General features: G+C 41.9%; 1 protein-coding gene across 1 annotated transcript in view; it reads right to left on the bottom strand.

Annotated features, from left to right (window-relative positions):
* The window catches only part of SYNJ2 (synaptojanin 2), a 99,379-nt gene that overhangs the window by 37,910 nt on the left and 39,999 nt on the right, over positions 1-21,470 (bottom strand). The window contains exons 5-11 of the mRNA XM_030556652.1: positions 16,003-16,086; positions 13,577-13,638; positions 10,701-10,797; positions 4,990-5,162; positions 1,268-1,349; positions 887-1,036; positions 619-784 (exon numbers count right to left, since the gene is read on the bottom strand). Of these exons, the coding sequence (XP_030412512.1) occupies positions 619-784; positions 887-1,036; positions 1,268-1,349; positions 4,990-5,162; positions 10,701-10,797; positions 13,577-13,638; positions 16,003-16,086 (814 nt within the window). The remainder of the gene's footprint in view (positions 1-618; positions 785-886; positions 1,037-1,267; positions 1,350-4,989; positions 5,163-10,700; positions 10,798-13,576; positions 13,639-16,002; positions 16,087-21,470) is intronic.

Here is a 21,470-nt window from a genome sequence, read left to right as displayed (position 1 = left end):
CACCATCTTGATTATTCCTGACTGGTCTTGCTTTAGCCTTGCTTTAATCAGACTTCCTCTTTTTTTTTTTTTTTTGGTGGGTGCAAATAATAGTGTAATTTTTTGACCACCGTCATTTGCAGGAGCAAATTAGGTCATTTCAATGTTTAAGTAACTGATTTGCACATGCAGTCAGGTATTTAGACACTTAAATGGCGTAAAGCATCCACAAATTGCAACTGCAAAAAGAGGGGCCAGTTTGTAAAAAAAAAATCTGGTTCCAAGATAATTGCCCATGGTCAAAGGATGAGACAGGGACAAAGCTGGAAAAAAACCAGCAGAAATTCTGATTCCTAATCGACTCTTCTAAACAGTAGACAACAACTTCCATCAACACAGATTATCATCAGTGAATGAGACAACCTATGCAGAAGTCTAATAGAATATTTTGGGAAATAAAAATAGTGGCATTCAAGCACATGCTGTGGTGACTTGAAAGCATTGCCTCTATACATCAATGCCTTTGTGCAACAGCTGTTTATTTCTAGACTCTTCAAAAGAATGCAATTGGTCATCTAGCACAACTGGAAGCAAACAAGACAAAGAAGACAGATTTACATCTCAGAGAATCTGACTTACCCAGCAGAGCAGTGTTGTCCATAAGCATCTTTCCTTTGTCTGCATGTTCCTCGCTGAAGAAATCACCCATGAGTAGCAACTTGATGGCTTCCTGCTTCACACTGTCAAAGAAATTTGACTGAATGGTGCGTGACACAGCACGGGCTCCATCCTTGAGCTTTCCTACCTGCATTAGGCAAAAATGTTCAACACAGGTGATCTCTGCAGTGATAGTAAAGACTTCCTTTAAAGTCACTCATGAATAAGGAGCTCTGATATTCTCCTTTACCTTGGCTTTCCCCTCCAGGGCACGACTGCCTGTAAACACTCTACTCAGATTGTGACCATTGAGAGTCCACATTGCCTTGTAGGACTCCACAAAGCGGTCAACCGTAGACTTCGAGTTCAACCCTAGGCTTTCTAACTGAGTGTGCAGAACCTGGAGTGGACACAGAAAGACATGTGAGGAAAAGTTACTTTTCATATTCCATTTCCCCCCTGCACCTCATGTAGGAATTTCACCCAGCCATCATTCCATAGTTAAATTAATGCAGGTATCTTAATGATGGAAAGACAGAACTATGAGACCTCGCTCTTGCCCTTTCTGGTAAAGCACAAAATGCAAGCAGAGTGTGTGTGTATGTTCATGAAAGACCATTAATGAACTCACCTCAAGTGCAATGAAGGACTGTACGCTATTCGTACGATCCAGACAGTCCAGGCAATTCATTCGCAAGGTACCTGTCTGCAGACTTCAATAGCCAAAAAAAAATAAAGAGAGATACAGCAGGTTATTAGGAACCTCCACAGCCAGTTGTTACTGATAAACGGGTATTAGATTTATAAAAATGTGTTCAGACTTTATGAAGTGCTTGTGAGTTGCTGCACGCATTAACCTTACTTAAGATATCTGTATCCCGTGTTTCATGGTAATATTTAACTGTTTGATCTGTAACTATAAGAGCGTTTGCTTTAGAACCATAAACCCCCCTAGTCAGAAGAGAAGCACTACTATGTGTGAAATGCTTGTTTATCACAAGAGATGTCATCTCCTCTCCAGAGAAGCCATTGTGGAACATCAGGGGACAAAAGACTTTGTTGATTGCTCCTCCTACACCCATGAAGAGGAGATGTGCTTGAGCTCTTGGAGAAGGGAATAAAAATCCCTGTCGAGAAGGAATTGTTATCCTATGCTGCTTGGACATCAGGGAGAAGGCAAGACTTATAAGCATAAAAAAGGGATCGCTGGCTGTTTAGCTTGGATTAGCCCTAAAGGACATATAGAGCTTGCTTACTATAGAAGCTTCTATTATCTTTTGGAACCTAAGACTGTAACTCATTTGTGTGTGTGTTTACCTGTTTTAACCTTGTAAATGACACTCTCATTTCTTTTTCCTAGTTAATAAATCTTTAGTTTATTATACGATTAGCCACAAATGTTGTCTTTCCTGAAAGAGCTGAAGTGAAGTTGAGCTTGAGTAAGTGACTGGTCCTTTGGGACTGCGAGTAAACTGAATATTATTAAAAGCAGCAAAGAGTCCTGTGGCACCTTATAGACTAACAGATGTTTTGGAGCATGAGCTTTCATGGGTGAATACCCACTTCGTCGGATGCAACCCACGAAAACTCATGCTCCAAAACGTCTGTTAGTCTATAAGGTGCCACAGGACACTCTGCTGCTTTTACAGATCCAGACTAACATGGCTACCCCTCTGATACCTGAATATTATTGTGGTTTTTGGTGTAAGCGACTATCTGTCACAAAGACAAGCTTGCCTATGTGCCAAGATAGACTGAAACACCCAAGGTGACTGTCTATGACTCCATGTTAAAGCCGTTATAGTGCTTGAGAAGTTCTCACTTCATACTTGGTTGGTGAAATCTAATTACAGAACACACAACCAGTTTGGGGTTTGTGCCCTGGTTTCTAACAGTCTGACCTGAGGCTGGTATTCATGTCTGTGAACTACTCTAGACAGCTTGACAACATGCATAAGCAATTTTCCAGGGTCAAGAAACTAGAGAACTAGTTAAGGCCTGGTGGTAAATTTGGCAGGGGAAAGCAATCAGAACTATTAGCAATTATCTTTGAAACTCTCGGAGGTGGGATGAGGTCCCAGAGGCCTGGAACAAGGGCAAACATAGTACCTATCTTTAAAAAGGGGACCAAAGAGGACTCGGGGAATTATAGACCAGTCAGCCTAACTTCGATTCCTGGAAAGATATTGGAATAAATTATTAAACATTCAATTTGTAAGCATGTGGGGGATAACAGGGTTATAAGGAATAGCAATCACGGCTTTGTCAAGAACAAATCATGCCAGACCAACCTAATTTCCTTCTTTGCCAGGGTTACAGGCCTAATGGTTAGGGAGGAAGCAGTAGATGTGATATATCTTGATTTTAGTGAGGCTTTTGACTCAGTGCTCGACGACATTCTCATAAGCAAACTAGGGAAGCGCAGTCTAGCTGAAGTTACCATAAGGTGGATGCACAACTGGTTGAAAGACCATACTCAAAGAGCTGCTGTCAATGGTTTGCTGTAAAACTGAGAGAGGGCGTATCTAGTTGGGTCCCGAGGTGGGTCAGTCTTGGGTCTCATACTATTCAATATTTTCATTAATGATTTGAATGATGGACTGGAAGTGTAAGCTTATAAAATCTGAGGATGACATCAAGCTGGGAGGGGTTGCAGGCACTTTGGAGGGCAGGACTGGAATTCAATAAGACCTGGACAAATTAGAGAATTGGTCTGAATTCGGCAAGATTAAAATTAAATAAAGACAAGTTCAAAGTAGTTCACTAAGGAAGGAAAAAATCAAACGTACAACTTACAAAATGGAGAATAACTGGCTACGTGGCAGTACTACTGAAAAGGATCTGGGGGTTATAGGGGATCACAAATTGAATGAGAGTCAGCAATGTGATACAGCTGTGAAAAAGGCAAATGTTATTCTGGGGTGTATAAAGAGGAGTGCTGTAGGGAGGTAACTGTCTCGTTCTACTCAGCACTGGTGGGGGCTCGGCTGGGGTGTTGTGTCCAGTTCTAGTTTAGGAAAGATGTGCACAAACTGGAGAGAGTCCAGAGAAGACCAACAAAAATGATAAAAGATTTGGAAACGTGACCTACGAGGAAAAGGTAAAAACCTGGCATATTTACTTTTGAGCAAAGAATACTGAGAGGGGACCTGATAACACTTGTCAAATACATTAAGGGCTGTTATAAAGAGGCCAGTGATCAACTGCTCTCCATGTCCACTGAATCTAGGACAAGAAGTAATGGGCTAAATCTGCAGCAAGGGAGGTTTAGGTTACATATTAGAAAGTTTTCCTAACTATAAGGATTGTTAAGTTCTGCAAAAGGCCTCTAAGGGAGGTTTTGGTATCCCCACCTTTGGAGGTTTTTAAGAACAGGTTGGACTAACACCTGTCTGGGATGGTTTAGGTCTTAGGATTTCAAAGATTCTATATGATGGACTCATTGGTCCATGTAGTCCATTACCATACACCTGTGTCCAGTATCTGATGCTTGAAAGGAGTATATAAAAATAAAAAAAGACTATCTATACACCACCCAGAGACTGGTACAGTGCTGTAACTGTGGGAGGAAGGGAAGGATTCCTTCCTGAACCCAGGAAATCAGGTTCCACCCTGAAGCATATTTGATTACACTTGTTATCTTGCATAACTATAAATGTTAGTGGTCACGAAAAAATGTCCCAGTCAAGAATTTAAACAAGCAATGAAAAATCTGCTCTTTTCAAGTATTATCAAAACAGTTTCTTTCTCCTTCCTCCTAAAATTATAATGGTTATTTATGGAAAGGCTAAATGTTATTTATTAGCTAATGCCTAGATCCTCTTGTACACAACAGGCACTTCCGTCAACAAAATCTATCAAGACAGCCAACACAAATATTTTCAGAATCACTTGCTATAAATACTTATTATAGCTGGACCGATAGTGGCAAGGTAGACCCTTTTTACCGAAGTAGCTCAAAAAATTTTATAAAAGCTAAACTAAGTCTGTGAACAGGACATTTATATGAGGCAAAACAAACCTGATATGGATCTGGTATTGTGTCACCTAATTAAAATGAATCCAAGGGAGAAAGCCCACAAAGTTAATTGAATTTGTGAATCAGAACTACAAGTAGTAAAATAAAACGGATGGGATCTAAATTTTCAAATGGCCTCTGTTTTCTGGACACAGAAAAATGTTTGCACAAAGCCCATGTGCACAAATGGAGGCTACTTCAAACTTTGAACCAACATGTTTTTAAAACATAAATAACACAGAAAGCTACAGCAGTCTCCAAACAAAATGATGAACTCGGTTCAGTAGATGGCATGATTTGTGTATGGAAAGTGATAAAGGGGCAGGGACACTCACCGTGCAGGTACATTCTTGCCCTTTGTGAAGATACCAAATTCATCCCAGTGCAACTTTAGCTGAGGCCTCAACAAATTCTCCAGTTTCTCTATTTTTCCACCTTTTGCAAACTGATGGTAGTCAAAATTAATCATGGGCGTGTCTGCAGCATGGGAAGAGGCCCACAGCAATTTCTGTTTGAAAAGGGAAGAAGGAAAGTGAATTCTACTTACTTCTACAGCCCAGGTATCAATACTTGCATGCTTTATACAGTTGATAAACTTTAATCATGGCTTTAATGTAGAGAAGTCTAGCAGAAAATAGGTTATTTTGTTGTACGCTTTTCTAATGCAAGTTCCTTGTTTTTTTCCTTTCCAAGAGTAAATTGGACTGTTAGAGCCAAATTTTCCTATGTGGAAACCTAAGTTGTAGCTGTAAAATATAAGTGTAAGCTGGTTAAGAGTGTGTAACACAAGCAACTGTGCACATAAGTACCCATATGGCCTCAACAGTCTAGCTTTTAGAGCGAAAAAAATTAACAACTTATAAACCAAAAGCACACAATGAAATAATGTTAGTGAAGAAGATAAAGCATGACACTTTCCTCATTCTTCATAGGGCTGCATGTGATGTATGTACAATCATCTTATATTTTATTAACACATATCATGCACTATTCAGCATTCTATCGCAAACCCATAAACTAGTGAGAATAGCTTTAACTCTGAATATTTATATCCTTGTCTATCCCCAGCATGGACACTCTTATTCCAGTTTATTGAGTGCCTTTTTTCCATTTAGCTTATGTTGCTTGAGAAGAGTTTTAAGCTAAACTGAAAAAAACAAAAAAACACTCTGCTAAGAATGTCTCCACAGGGCTATATCTATATCAGTATAACCAGTAAAACTTCCCTGCACAGACAAAGACAAAGGTATTGTATTTAGTTTAGTGAAGAGATGTATTTCATTGTATTGTTACCAGAGTCAGACACTCATCTGTTTCTCTAGTAAACTGTCCACATTTCAGTTTACATTTACATTTGACTGCACTGGTAGTATTCTTGGGAATGATATCTCACTACTACATCAGTGCAAATCATTGTCAAAAGTATTGCACCCCTACACTGTAGCTTTGTTCTTAGTACAAACATAATTGCAGTCTATTATAGTGGTTAAGAAATGCTTGCAAAATGAACAGCATCACCAGGAACAATACTGAATTTCATCTTCTACTACCAGGTAACGGTGGAAATTCAGAGGCATGGTACTGAATTAAAAAACAAACAGAAAAGAAAAAAAAAAGATTTTTCTGCATATGCTAATGATATTGGTGACCATCCTACTCCGATCATAGGAATCTAGCAGCAACTGCAATGAACATATTTTAAACTGATTTAAATAAAACTTTAAGACTGAAGGAAGAAATGAAAGGGGAGGGAAGGAAGGAACATGGGAAATTAAAGTGGATAGGGGAAGATAGAGAAGCAAGGAGATAAGCTTATGACAAAAGGGGAATGAGGTCCCATTATTAATACTGCCCATAATTTTTAATTAGAGTATTCTGAAATGCACCAAGTTAAACACTGACAACACATCCCTTCTAACCATTTATTTATGAAGAAACAAAATATAATGAAAATCCTCAAGGGATCTCTGTTTTGGATAAATACAGAATTTCAGTGTCCAGTGCTGTCAAAGCAGTTCCTTTCACCTTCACAATAATTCACTGACAATTCCATTAGTCTGGCATACAGTTAAAAAAATGGAACTCAAGCCAGGTCTTTATTTAAAACAAATGAACAAATGCACACAATCTTTATACGACAGATGCCCTAAATTCTGATTTAGTAACCAATTTTTTGTTCTACGATCATAACAAACAATGTAGACAACTGAAAAGAACTTGTCTAGAGAAAGACAGAATCTCGTATAAAATGCAAAAGACATCATTTTTTCACCCATAAATTGTTAATAAGATAATACAGTGGAGTCGCATCATACGCGCATTTAACTTATGCGAATTCAACTATACACGCTCGGCAAAAAAAAAAAAGGGGAAAAAAAACCCACCAAAGATTCCACCCACCACTCCACTCAATGAGCATATGTCCCAGAGTGAGCGTGAGATGGGAGACGTGAATCTGCTGTTCCCTCAGTCTGTCTCAGGGTATGTCTACATTACGGGATTATTTCGACTTTACATAAACCGGTTTTGTAAAACAGATTGTATAAAGTTGAGTGCACGTGGCCACACTAAGCACATTAATTCGGTGGTATGCGTCCATGTACCAAGGCTAGCGTCGATTTCTGGAGCGTTCTACTGTGGGTAGCTATCCCAGAGTTCCCGCAGTCTCCCCCGCCCATTGGAATTCTGGGTTGAGATCCCAACGCATGAGGGTGCAAAAACAGCGTCGCGGGTGATTCTGGGTAAATGTCGTCACTCAATCCTTCCTCCATGAAAGCAACGGCAGACAATCATTTCGCGCCCTTTTTCCCTGGATTGCCCTGGCAGATGCCATAGCATGGCAACCATGGAGCCTGTTTTGCCTTTTGTCATTGTCACCGACTTACAGAGGTGGTACTGCAGTGCTACACAGCAGCATTCATTTGCCTTTGCAAGGTAGCACAGAAGGTTACCATCCCTATTGCACCGTCTGCCATTGTAAATTGGCGATGAGGTGACAGTTATCAATCATTTTGTACCGTTTGCAATTGGAAAGTGGCGATGACGGTTATCGATCATTTTGTACCGTCTGCTGCTGTCATGGGTGCTCTTGGCTGGGCTCGCTGAGGTCGGCCGGGGGCGCATGGACAAAAATGGGAATGACTCCCTCGGCCATTCCCTTCTTTATGTTTTGTCTAAAAATAGAGTCAGTCCTACCTAGAATATGAGGAAAGTCTACTAGAGAGCCAGAGAGCACAGCCGCTCCGGGTCAGAGCCCCAGAGATCCCGCAGAAATGATGAGCTGCATGCCATTCTAGGGGGTGCCCCTGCAACAACCCCACCCATTCCTTCCCTCCTCCCACACCCCTCCTGGGCTACTGTGGCAGTGTCCCCCCATTTGTGTGATGAAGTAATAAAGAATGCAGGAATAAGAAACACTGACTTTTTAGTGAGATAAAATGAGGGGGAGGCAGCCTCCAGCTGCTGTGATAGTCCAGGCAGGACATTAAAGGGTGCGGGGGAGAAGAGTGCAGCCTCCCGCAGCTATGATAGTCCAGGGAGTACAGAATCTTTTCTTTAGACACGAAAGTGTGTGGGGGGGGGCTGATGGAGCTCAGGCTCCAGCTGCTATGATGAGGACGATTACCCAGCAATTTGTATCATCTGCCAGGAAAGCCAGGGAGTCATTCCCATTTTTACCCAGGCGCCCCCAGACGACCTCACTAAGGCCAGTCAGGAACACTCACGGGCTGATGACGGTTTTCCACCATTTTGTACCGTCTGCCATCAGGAAAGGAAGGTGAGAGGATGCTGCTGTTCAGTGCCACAGCAATGCATCTACCAGCAGCATGCAGTAGACATACGGTGACATTGAAAACGGGCAAGAAACGATTTTTTTTCCCCTTTTCTTTCACGGGGGGCGGGGGGGGGAATTGACGAGATATACCCTGAACCACCCTGGACAACGTTTTTGACCCTTCAGGCACTGGGAGCTCAGCCAAGAATGCAAATGCTTTTCAGAGACTGCAGGGACTGTGGGATAGCTGGAGTCCTCAGTCCCCCCCTCCCTCCCTCCATGAGCGTCCATTTGATTCCTTGGCTTTCTGGTACGCTTGTCACGCAGCACCGTGCTGAGTCCCTGCTGTGGCCTCTGTCTATCATAGCCTGGAGACTTGACGAAATGCCAATGCATTTGAAATTCTGGAACGGAGCTCTGATAGAACAAATTTGTCTCCCCATACAGCGATCAGATCCAGTATCTCCCGTATGGTCCGTGCTGGAGCTCTTTTTGGATTTGGGACTGCATTGCCACCCAGGCTGATCAGAGCTCCACACTGGGCAAACAGGAAATGAAATTCAAAAGTTCGTGGGGCTTTTCCTATCTGCCTGGCCAGTGCATCCAAGTTCAGATTGCTTTCCAGAGCGGTCTCAATGGTGCACTGTGGGATACTGCCTGGAGGCCAATATCGTCGATTTGCGGCCGCACTAACCCTAATCCGATATGGCAATACCGATTTCAGCGCTACTCCTCTCATCGGGGAGGAGTACAGAAACCAGTTTAAAGAGCCCTTTATATTGATATAAAGGGCCCCGTTGCGTGGATGGGTGCAGCGTTAAATCGGTTTAACGCTGCTAAATTCAGTTTAAACGCGTAGTGTAGACCAGGACTCAGTTCCCGCATGCCTCGCATAGTGTGAGCATTTTGCCGCACTGAGTGCGATTCTAGTGTTTAAGGATATTGTCAGAAGTGAAAGTAAGCCGTGCTGGACCAGACTGGCTTCCCCAGGCTGGCAATATAAAGGGCCTGGGGCTTCCCCTGCAGGGGCTGGAGCCCCAGGCCCTTTAAATCACCCTCCGAGCCCCGCTGCCAGAGCCCTGGGGTAGTGTTTGCAGGGCTCCAGTGGTGCTTTAAAGGGCCGGGGGCTTCTGCCGCTGCCGGGAGCCCCGGCCCTTTAAAGCATTGCCTGAGTCCTGCTGCCGCTACCTTGGAGCTCTGGCTGCTGGGCTCGGGCAGCACTTTAAAGGGCCTGGAGTTCCTTGCAGTGACCGGAGCCCCTGGCCCTTTAAATCACTGCCAGAGCCCTGCAGCCACTACCCCAGGGCTCTGGCAGCAGGGCTCTGGAGACGATTTAAAGGGCCCAGGGCTCCAGCCACTGCAGGGAGTCCTGGGCCCTTTAAATCGCCAGCCTGGGGAAGCCGGTCTGGTCCAGCTTACTTTCACCTCTGAGTATACTGTATTTTATGGGTGATTTAAGGGATTTTCAAGGGTAATTTTGACTATACGCGATTTTCGTCTTATGCGCTGACTTTAGAACCTAACCTCCGTGTAAGATGCGACTCCACTGTACTTAGATAATACTTAGTCCTGCCATGAGTGCAGGGAACTGGACTAGATGAACTCTCGAGGTCCCTTGCAGTTCTATAATTCTATAAATGGTGAGGATAATATCTTCAAGAATGTGGATACTGCATATGCATTACCTAAAATAATCACTATAAGAATTGACCAGGGCTATCAGTTTTAGATTCCTGTAGTTCTATCTTGACATTTGCGAGAAGACTAATTTTAGAGTAGCTATATTCAGCTCTTAATTATAGATCTCAAAGTACTTTATAAAGGGGAGTAAAGAATCATTATTTCCATTTTACAGATAGGGAAACTGAGAGCACATATGAGGGAACTCTGAGACTTAAGATGGCTAAGTACTAACCCTACTAGTTGTTTTGCTGCAATTTTAAGTACCTAAATACCATTAAAAATCAGGCCCTAAGTGACTACATCACTTTTGAAATGGGATTTTGGTGCTTTTGAATATTTACCCTAATTCTTTTGAGAGGCTAGTTAAAGAAAAAGTGAATACAATTTGAGGAAGTAAGGAAGACGACAGCCTGATATTCCATTCAGGAAATATTACACACAAAGAGAAAGATGCAAGATAGTCCAAGAAATTGAACTGCTTAACTTCTACAGATCAGGTGCCCTAAGGCTAATCTCAAGAGATTTTCCCTCTTGAAGAAGCAGGACTCTGATGCTCAGCAATTTAATAGAAGCTGTTGTTGTTTTTACCTTGAAAGCTCTGTTGAGCACCTCCTCTCCTCCTCTGCTTCCCAACAGGTTAATGATCACTTGTTTTCCATATTGCTCTTTCAGAAGCATCATATGCCTGCAACAGCAGCAGTACAATCTGTTTTAATAAATATTACATAGCAGCCACGCATCCCAAAACACATACAGAAGAGGTTGCTGGCTGCTTGAAGGTTTCAACAGCAGTAGCTCTAGAAATATATCTTAGTTTCCTTTTAGTCAGCTTTTACAGTAAAGAACTGCTTTATAGGGCCTCCATTTTCTGTCATCATAGTAACTGTGGAATTAATAACTGGAATGATACGTTACTTGTATTGCATGTAAAGACTGGAGAGGTAGAACAAGGATACAGCGCTTAGATGATCAATGACATTGTTAGTTTTCATACAGTCCTATGTATGCGGCCTTTTTATGGCCCTGTAACTGCAAGGGGATGAGCAAAGCCAATTGGAGTTGAGAGCACTAAGCAGCTCCAGGAATTGCTCAGCATCTTGCAGGCCTGAACCCTTAGGCCTTGTCTATACTACAGGGGAAATTTGATCTAAGCTACACAATTTGAGTTACATGAATAGTGTAACTCAAATTGACGTAGCTTAGATCTACTTACTGCGGCGTCCACACTATGCGACGTCGACATGAGACACTCTCCCGTCAACTCCCGCTACTCTTCTCGATCAGGAGTCGACGGGAGAGCAATCTGCGGTTGATTTAGCAGGTCGAGATCCACTAAATTGACCGTTGATGCATTGATCGCCACTAGTCGATCTTCCAATAAGTGTAGACAAGCCCTTACAGAGTCAGCTATGGTCTGGGATTCCAGACCCAAAGTCAGCAAATGAGTCATTGCCAGATAAATGTCATCAGCCACACTGATCAAATATTTCTGAGCTGCTACATAATTAAGGTTTGTAAAACTATTCACAGTTCACTTGTATGATTTTAGCAGGCAGGTTGGTGGTTAAGAGTCAGATTTTAGGTAGATACATGGGTATAAATTTTCCCTTCAAAACATGTGTGTATATGGTTAGGTGTATGTCTGTGTTTATTATAGGAGTTATGCAAGCAAAGGTCAGGTATTAAATGTAAGCTAACATAGCACTAATGAAAAGTTTGCTTGTGTTGCCAGTGTTTGCATAGCCTGGTGAGGCTGTTATTAAAAGATTACTGTCTCTGTAACTGGCAAGTACAAGTCATAGGCTGCATTTGTGAGTCTCATTAACAAGAAATAATGTGCTCTGTAAAACACAAAAAAAATTGGCAGCCTTTCCTGCAAGAAAAACAACCAAAGATATATCACCCTGGTGCTATCTTACAACCTCGATCCTGCATGTAGGTCTCCGCAGGCAGAACCTTGTCCACACAGACAGCCCCTTTGAATTCAGTGGGTCTCAACACAGCTCCAATTGCAGTATCAGAGCCTATTTATGGACTAAGAATGTGACTTCATTTTTTACCCTTCAAATTTGTGATAAAGGACATCAAAGTGTCCTTACTGTGAACCTGATAATTACACCGAAGTGCCCTAATGTTGACTTTAAAAAAAAGGAAGCAGGATGTTTTAAAAAACTAACAAATAAAAAGGAGCATCCAAAGCCTTTCATGTGAGCCCTGTATTGGGATTTATCAGGAACAGATGCTAAAACAGGAAATTTGCATTCACTTCTCCCAATGTCTTTTCAAGATGTCAAGGTATGAGCTGTGAAAAATTAACAGATTGTGGCCATGCCAAAACACATGAAAAGGTTGCAGTGACTTTACAGGCTTCAGTGAATTTTTCTGTATGAATGTTCAATTCCGCCTTACCAGAAACGCTCTTAACACAATCCTTTAAAAAATTAGTTTGCGCTGGACTGTCTCGTACAATTCTGATCTGGCAACTGGGCTGTGATGTATACAAGAGAGGGACTAGATCCAAGCCATTCTCCCACTTCACTCTACCATGAGGAAACCACTCAGGGGTATGTCTACACTGTAGCCAGGACTGAGCCTCCCAGCCCAAGTAGACAGACTTGTGTTACTGCACTAAAAATCGCGGTGGGGACAGTGCGGCTCGGACGGCAACTCAGGCTCTCAAGCCCACCTGATCCCTTGGGCCTGGGCTCAGGTTGTTAGCCTGAGTTTCTGCTGAAGCTACAATATCCACACTGCTATTTTTAGCATACTGCTTGAGCCCTACTAGCCCGAGTCTTCTACCTGGGTTGGGAGGCTCATGCCATGCTGCAGTGTTCACATATCCTCCGTGCTCTGGGGTTGGGGTCAGATGGGGCAATGGGGTCACAATCTGCAGCACAGTTTCCCCTCAACCTCGTGGGAATTATGCATCCTCATCATTATCTTATGTGGGTTCCCCCTCTGCTGAGTGAAACCCTCCAATGTGAAGGCAGTTCAGGGGAAGTGGAAGGCAGAGACTTCCCAAAGTAGACTACCACAACAAGCTCCAGTCATAGAAAAACAGGGAGAAAAATAAACTCAGAATGCAAAGGAGTTTGCATTTAGCTTCTATTTGGTGGGAGAAAAGAGGAAGAAAGGGCACGGAGAGATTATTTCCAAATGTAAATTTATCATTTTTGACTCTCAAATGGTTACATGGCACTTTTTCGCACAGTATTCAGAATTTCTTAACTCTTTCAGAAATAGGCTGAGATTATCTTGATTCAATTTCCACCAAAACCAGAAAGGACAAAGCACTAAAACCATACTGTAGGGAATAATCGTACAAGAGCGAGGGCGATGGACTAGATGATCTAATGAGTGCTTTCCTCTTCTAACAGCTCTGGTTCACTGTGACGGAGTACAGCTGTGGAATCATGGTTACATGCTCAGCTGATGTGTTACTAACAGAGTCTAATGAAGCCTACCTGTCAAAAGCAGGGGCATTCGCTTCCAGGCCTCTGTTAAGTCTCAGATGATGGGAACCAACCTAAAAAAAAAAAAAAAAAGTAGAAGAAATATTATAAAGTAATTCTCTTCATAAAACTGCTGAAATCCTGAATTGCTAGATGTCTATTTCCCTCAAAGAAAATGTCTGTTAGCACCCAGACACCCCAAACAGATTACACACACCCCTACACATAATGCACTTAGTACAAAAGGCTCAGTTATGGCTTTTATTAGAAAACAACATTTAAAATTACAATGATAATTAACATTTGTTAAGGGGATATCTACGCCCTTATTTATGGCCAAGCAAATTCTCTGTCCTGGCCAATACTCTAGCAAAAACCTCTCACTGCACACAGCTCTGTGCCCAAGCCTCCTTTACCCCTGCAAGTAATCAGGAAGCACTGCATATCTGCCAATTCCATGGAGAGACCGTGGCTCGACTAGTTCGAGCTTTTGTTTTTCAGATTAATTGGATAATACATGCACAGTGCTTTCTAAATATAAAGGATTATGGACTAAATCTTGTATCACTTAAGTCAGTGAGAGTTTTAACACTGACGTTAATAGCAATAGGTTCAAATTTTTTATAAAGTATTGGTATTTCTATTCAGTGCAGCTGAATACATTATATTTTTTCCCAATGAATATCTGAATCCTCTAAAAGATCCACTTGGAATTTTCAAAAATCTTGTTTGGTTTCCTGTTTGTCAGCATTTAATCTGTATTTCTTTCTACATAAGGGCTAGACTGTGCAACGCTTCCTCACTTTGGTGCCAGCACATGTACACAAGGAGTGAATTAGTGCTCTGATGAGTAAGTGCTTACGAATGTGAGTAAAGGTTGCACAATCTAGCCCTGAATAAGCACAAATGTGTGCCATTTCCTTCTTAGAGGAAAACATTCTGTCCAATTAAAAAAGGCCATAAGCATAAATTCAAGGATAATCTTCAGGCTTTAGAATATATAAAGCAATATAGGACTGTCATAATTCATATCCAAGGCAAACCTGAGGCATTTAAATCAAAGACATTTATTATTATAGAATATTAAAATGAAAGCTTATTCTTATTTCAAAGCCATTACATTGTACAGAATACAGTATATGTACACACACATTTATATATCTGCGTGTTTACCTATGTACAAATTATTTTTTCCTTCTGTTCTGACAATGTGAAAATACCAGGCTGCCTCTTGCTTGAGCTATTCAATGACATCTCATTGAAAGTGTGGCCCGTATAAATGGTTGGGTGGAAATGGGTTTAAAAACACTATAATTGCTTGAGGAAGCAGCCCATGTGGAAAATGTGTTATATGATTAGACTTTTACAGCTACATTCTATGGCTAAGCTCAGTGTGGCCGGAGTGCATTTGACATGATGACTGTAGGTAGGTTCTGGCCCAAAACGTCAATAAGGGTTTCAATGTCATTTGTAGGGAGGTGTTTTGTGTGTTTGTTTTAATTCTGCATTGTATTTAGATGACATTAATCTCCTGTACAATTCTGACGCTCAATGCTGGATGACATAGCTACTCTAAACAAGAGAATTTTGGAAATGAGATTTTGAAGATTATGGGGAAGTGTGTATAGCATCTCACTGTGCACAACTGTTAAGCTGCTGGGCTGCTGAGACCACTGCCTGTCATGCTGATTAGTATGGTCTCATTGTTTCCTTGCACTCCCCCATTGGCCTTTCTGTATCTATCTCTTGTCTGAGACGGCAAGCTCTTCGGGGCAGGGACTGTCATTTTGTTCTGTGTGCAGTACCTAGCACAGTGGGGGTGAAGATTCAGGACTGGGGTTCCCAGGTGCTACGATAATACAAATAATCATAAACAAACACATTTTAACTTTCAAATTGTTATATAAGTTATTGGAGTTGATGCAAGAAATACTTGGTAAAATTCTCTGGCCTGTGGCATACAGGAGGTTACATTAGATGATCATCATAGTCCCTTCTGGCCTTAGCATCTATTAAATCTATCAAATACACCCATATGCCAATTATATTTATTCTAAAATCATAGAGCTCCTGCACTGGAGCCCCCACCTATACTATGGAGGGCTAAGACACCATGCCAAACTGGCATTTCAGATGGAAAGGTTATTCTGGGTGAAGTAAAAAACATTATAAAGAAACATCAGTGTCAATAAATTATTAACTCTTCTTTGGCGTTATCTGAGCACTTCAAATATTAATCTTCAAAAACTAATCACTGGATAGCTATTTGCCTAGTCCTTTTAAAAACAGCCTAACTTTCCCACAAATAGAAACAGAGTCAAAAGAGTTCAGTACTTCACAGGGCAAGTCTCCTAGTGAATGAATACCATTAATAAACAAATCCTATGCAACTTTTAGTAGCATTAGTGATAGACCACTTGATTTTTCATAATATTTACCTGAAGCCCTGGTTGCTCCCAAAACAGTGGAACAGAGCCTCTGATCTGAACAAAGGAAGAGATGTCATCGTCCAAATAAATTGTCTGCAGCAATAACATAAAGGGAAAGACTCTTCAGTGAAAAGTACTGTTCGGCCACTCCTCAATCAGACCACACAAGTTAAGATATAAATTCTGAAGAAAAGGCAAATGGTAGAATTTAGTTTATCTTGATATGGCTCTGTCAGTATTCCTGACCTCACAGAAATGGAAACAAAATCATGCCTTGTTTGCTTTCATGCCAACTCACTAGATTTAATTTGCTACTCACTGGTAATAAAAGAGAATTTAAGACACAGATGCTTGTATGACAGAGATTTTCCTCACACTTAAGATGCACTAGCTACGCTGGTGGACAGACTGAGACAGGCCACTTTCTCTTTCACGGAATTTTAACTACGGAGATGTCATCGTTCCATGTGACCAGTGATGGTTAATGCCAGGTGTTGGATAAGCTTATCCGCTGCTCTAGTAACTATTTTCTTTGACCACACGTTTTGTCTTGTCAGTGTCTTGTGTGTGAAACCTTCAGCTTTGCCGCTCCTATTTTGAGATGCAAGGAATAAGATTAGGTGCACTATTTCTTATCCAGGATGCTTATAGTAAAAAATTTCCAGTCCTCTTCTCTCTTTAGCCAGCACTCTCTCCCACCCTTTGTATTTATCTCTGTTAACAATGCTAGTAAACTAATCTTGCAGCAAAGCTAACACATTAGAAGCACAAAGGATGTACCCCATGCTCCCCTCTAACCCTACCTCCAAAAGTATTATATTTTAAATGAGCCTAGTCTAAAAGGATATATGTTCAGACATAGTATTACCAGATAGCAACAGCGTAAAGTCAATTTCACTGCCCTGGCCTATACTTAGCAATGGAATCCTGGCCCTTTTCCATTTGCGATATCTAATACAAGGCTCAGTTTTCTTGTATATCACAATGAGCCTTCCAAAGCCCAGCAGCAGATGAATGGTATCAGTCAGCTCATCCAGCTGCCTTCTTTTTCAGTCACACTGTATCATTTAGCTTATCAACTAGCAGCTGGGCAGTAGTTGCAAAATGGGATGAACAGCAGGTGCTGAGAAAGAGGCTGCATAAGAAAGATGTTTAGGCAATGGGAAACCAGTTACCACACTACTTTAATGGGGTTCTGTTCCTGGATATGCCCTGGCCTGCTGGGTGACCATGGGAAAATCACTTAAGCCTCTGTGCCCCAGCTTCCCCATCTGTAAAATTACCTCTTTTGTAAATTGCTTTGAGATTTACAGGCGAGAATATTATTTTTACATATATCACTGACAAACATTAACCCTCGCAACACTTCTGGAAGGTAGGTACATGTCTATTATTATCCCCATTTTGCTGAGAGAGAGGTTAAGTGAGTTCATCGAGGACAGAGAAGGCATTAGTGTTAGAACCAAGCTTAGCCTGATGGAGTTCAGCTCATGATGTAAAACAAACCTGTCCAAAACAGTTTTTCAATCAATGCTCTTAATTGTGTGCAATGCTTAGTTACCATGGTGACAGGTGCTCTATAAAAACCTAACATTGATGCTGTTCTCCTTCTGTTTCTGCCCCAGGAACTACTTAGTGTAATGTGGCGGGAATGCAACATGAGAAGTAAGTAACCCCGTCCTCGCCTCTTTCTTTTCCTCATTGAGCGGGCCAGTCATAAAAATCAAAGGAGTCAATGACCTCTAACCCTCGAATAATCTGTAAAAAATAAAGTCAGACACAGCAGGCCTGATTCTCAGCTGGTGTAAACTGGGGTCGCTCCATTGACATTGGCGGAGCTATGCTGACTCACACCAGCTCAGAATCTGGCCTACAATCTGTAAGAAATTCTGGAGTTGGATCTTGACTCATTTATGATTTTAAGAACAGTCACTTGCTGACAAATGGGATAAGTCAATTATCGGCATAACTTGAAATGAAATGTTAAAGCTACCTCATGTCACAGACAGACAAAGCTCTTATAGAAGGAGATAATATGCATCCAGTATCACATATACAGTACAATTCTGTGGATTGTGGTGGATAATCAGCTGTGCATAAGTTCCCAGTGCAACACTGGGCAAAAGGGCTAGCATGGTCCTTGAATGCGTCAACAAGAGAATCTTGAGTAGGAGATCTTGCTTCCGTATTTGGCACTGGTCACCCCCTGCTGGAATACTGTGTCCAGTTCTGCTGCCCACAATTCAGAAAGGATGTTAATAAATTGGAGACGATACAGAGAAGAGCCACAAGAATGATTAAAGGGTTAGATAGCATGTCTTATAATGACAGACTAAATAAGCTCAATCTGTTTAGTTTGGCAAAGGGAAGGTTAAGGGGTGACTTGATTACAATGTATTCGTATTTACATGGGAACAAATATTTGATAAGGGGCTCTTCAGAGAAAGGTATATCACAATCATAGAATATCAGGGTTGGAAGGGACCTCAGGAGGTCATCTAGTCCAACCCCCTGCTCAAAGCAGGACCAATCCCCAACTAAATCATCCCAGCCAGGGCTTTGTCAAGCCTGACCTCAAAAACCTCTAAGGAAGGAGATTCCACCACCTCCCTAGGTAACCCATTCCAGTGCTTCATCGCCCTCCTAGTGAAATAGTTTTTCGTAATATCCAACCTAAACCTCCCCCACTGCAACTTGAGACCATTACTCCTGGTACCACTGAGAACAGTCTAGATCCATCCTCCTTGGAACCCCCTTTCTGGTAGTTGAAAGCAGCTATCAAATCCCCTCTCATTCTTCTCTTCTGCAGACTAAACAATCCCAATTCCCTCAGCCTCTCCTCATCAGTCATGTTCTCCAGTCCCCTAATCATTTTTGTTGCCCTCTGCTGGACTCTTTCCAATTTTTCCACATCCTTCTTGTAGTGTGGGGCCCAAAACTGGACACAGTACTCCAGATGAGGACTTACCAATACCGAATAGAGGGGAATGATGACATCCCTGGATCTGCTGGCAATGCCCCTACTTATACAGCCCAAAATGCTGTTAGCCTTCTTGGCAACAAGGGCACACTGTTGACTCATATCCAGCTTCTCGTCCACTGTAACCCCATGGTCCTTTTCTGCAGAAATGCTGCCTAGCCACTTGGTCCCTAGTCTGTAGCAGTGCATGGGATTGTTCTATCCTAAGTGCAGGACTCCGCACTTGTCCTTGTTGAACCTCATTAGGTGTCTTTTGGCCCAGTCCTCTAATTTGTCTAGGTCCCTCTGTATCTTATCCCTACCCTCCAGCATATCTACCACTCCTCCCAGTTTAGTGTCATCTGCAAACTTGCTCAGAGTGCAGTTCACGCCACCCTCCAGATCATTAATGAAGATATTGAACAAAACCGGCCCCAGAACCAACCCTTGGGGCACTCTGCTTGATACCAGCTGCCAACTAGACATGGAGCCATTGATCACTACTTGTTGAGCCTGACAATCTAGCCAGCTTTCTATCCACCTTATAGGCCATTCATCCAGCCCACACTTCTTTAACTTGCCGGCAAGAATACCGTGGGAGACCATGTCAAAAGCTTTGCTAAAGTCAAGGAATAACCTGTCCACTGCTTTCCCTTAATCCATAGAGCCAGTTATCTCATCACAGAAGGCAATTAGGTTAGTCAGGCATGACTTGTCCTTGGTGAATCCATGCTGACTGTTCCTGATCACTTTCCTCTCCTCTAAGTGCATCAGAATTGATTCCTTGAGGACCTGCTCCATGATTTTTCCAGGGACTGAGGTGGCTGGAAGATGAAGCTGGCAAATGCAGACTGGAAATAAGGCATAATTTTTAAATAGTGAGATTAATTAACCACTGGAACAACTGACCAAGGGTTGTGGAGGTTTCTCCTGCACTCGCAATTTTTAAATCAAGATTGGAAGTTCTTCTAGAAGATCTGCTCTAGGAATTATTTTGGGGAAGATTTATGACCTTTGTTATACAAGAGGTCAAACTAGATCATCACAATGGGCTTTCTGGTCTGGAATCTATGCACATATGAACAGTCAGACTATCTACTCCTAGGAGGCTAGTATTCCTCCAAGGGGATTAGGATCAAGATCATGCCATGCCATTCAAAAGGGCACTTCCTCCTAGATAATTGCTCCTACATTAACTCCTCCTAGACAACTGGGAGTTCAAAGTCATGCCATGCCATTCCAAAAAGCAGTTTTCTCTAAATTTTGCAATGAAGTCTCAGAACTGCCATCTTACAGGCAAAGCAGCATTTTTCTTCTGCATAATAAAGTTTCAAATCTGTATTAAGTGAATGTTCAGTTGTAAACTTCTGAAAGAACAACCATAATATTTTGTTCAGGGTTACGAGCATTTCAGAGTTACGAACAACCTCAATTCCCTAGGTGTTCGTAACTCTGAGGCTCTACCGTATTGCGGGGGGGATAAAAAAACCCACTAATTCATCTTTTTGAGAATTCTTTTTGCTTAAAAACAGCCAAAATCATACACAGAGAATTTAATACTGGGGGGGAAAAAAAAGAGGTTTGCTCAAGAGCTGACGGTTCCCTGGAGGACAAATGCAGGGAAGGAGGGGAAAGCTGAAATGTTAACAATGACAAGCACATAAACTAAATAAGGAAAGCATACTTGCTTCTTCGGTACTATCTGGAGAAAGGAAAGGAATGTGGTGGAGTCTCCTAACTATGGGGGCGGGGGAGGGAAGGTTGGACGAAGTTAACTTTTGTTCTCAGTAGAAATCCATCAGATAGATGTCTTACTTTTTTCCTTGCTATATGAAACATTGGGAACAAAGCAAAGCAAAAACATGTTATTTAGGCCCCTCCTGGGAACAAAGCATCATTTCAAACCCTTCTCAAAAGATTATTTAGGGCACTGTGAGTAGGAAGAGGTGTCCCTTCTTTTATAAAACACTGGCTACAGTAGTTCAAGTGCACACTTTCAGAAGGCTTTTCCACAATGCCCCTCACCCTCTACTTCTGCTGTGTCAGCCTTTCTGACTGCTTTCATCTTTCTTGTAAAGTGAATAAAGTAAATGACCAAATAACTAAAAGATTGACTGGTGGCCTGATTTTGAAAAGCAAAAACTAAAGTGAGATATTTAGCTCCCCCACTCCTGTTCTGCACAGTGAGTCACAGCAGTTAAGTGAGCCCACAAAAATGACTCATTGCAGAGCTGAAATGCCACAAGGCTAACTCAGTGGGAGACAAAAGAATCCCATCTATGCATAAAAGAGCTGCCTGGAGAGAAGGCTAATCATAGTTTCTTCTTCTTAAAACAGAAAAATATTAGAATTAAAGCTCTGTAAAGGGGGAGAGAGTCCTGCCTTTTCAGAATCCTGGCGTGATATTTATTCATGAAGCACAGAGCCAGCATGCCAGCACTGTACAGGCTGCTGCAAATGGAAACAAAATGTTATTCCAATTACAGACAGCCAAGATATTACCTCATAGCTGATTAGT

This window comes from Gopherus evgoodei, chromosome 3 (genome assembly GCF_007399415.2).
Source record: "Gopherus evgoodei ecotype Sinaloan lineage chromosome 3, rGopEvg1_v1.p, whole genome shotgun sequence".
In the NCBI taxonomy this organism is placed as follows: domain Eukaryota; kingdom Metazoa; phylum Chordata; order Testudines; family Testudinidae; genus Gopherus; species Gopherus evgoodei.
Note: the sequence above shows the minus strand (reverse complement) of the source record. Positions and strands in the feature narration are given on the sequence as shown.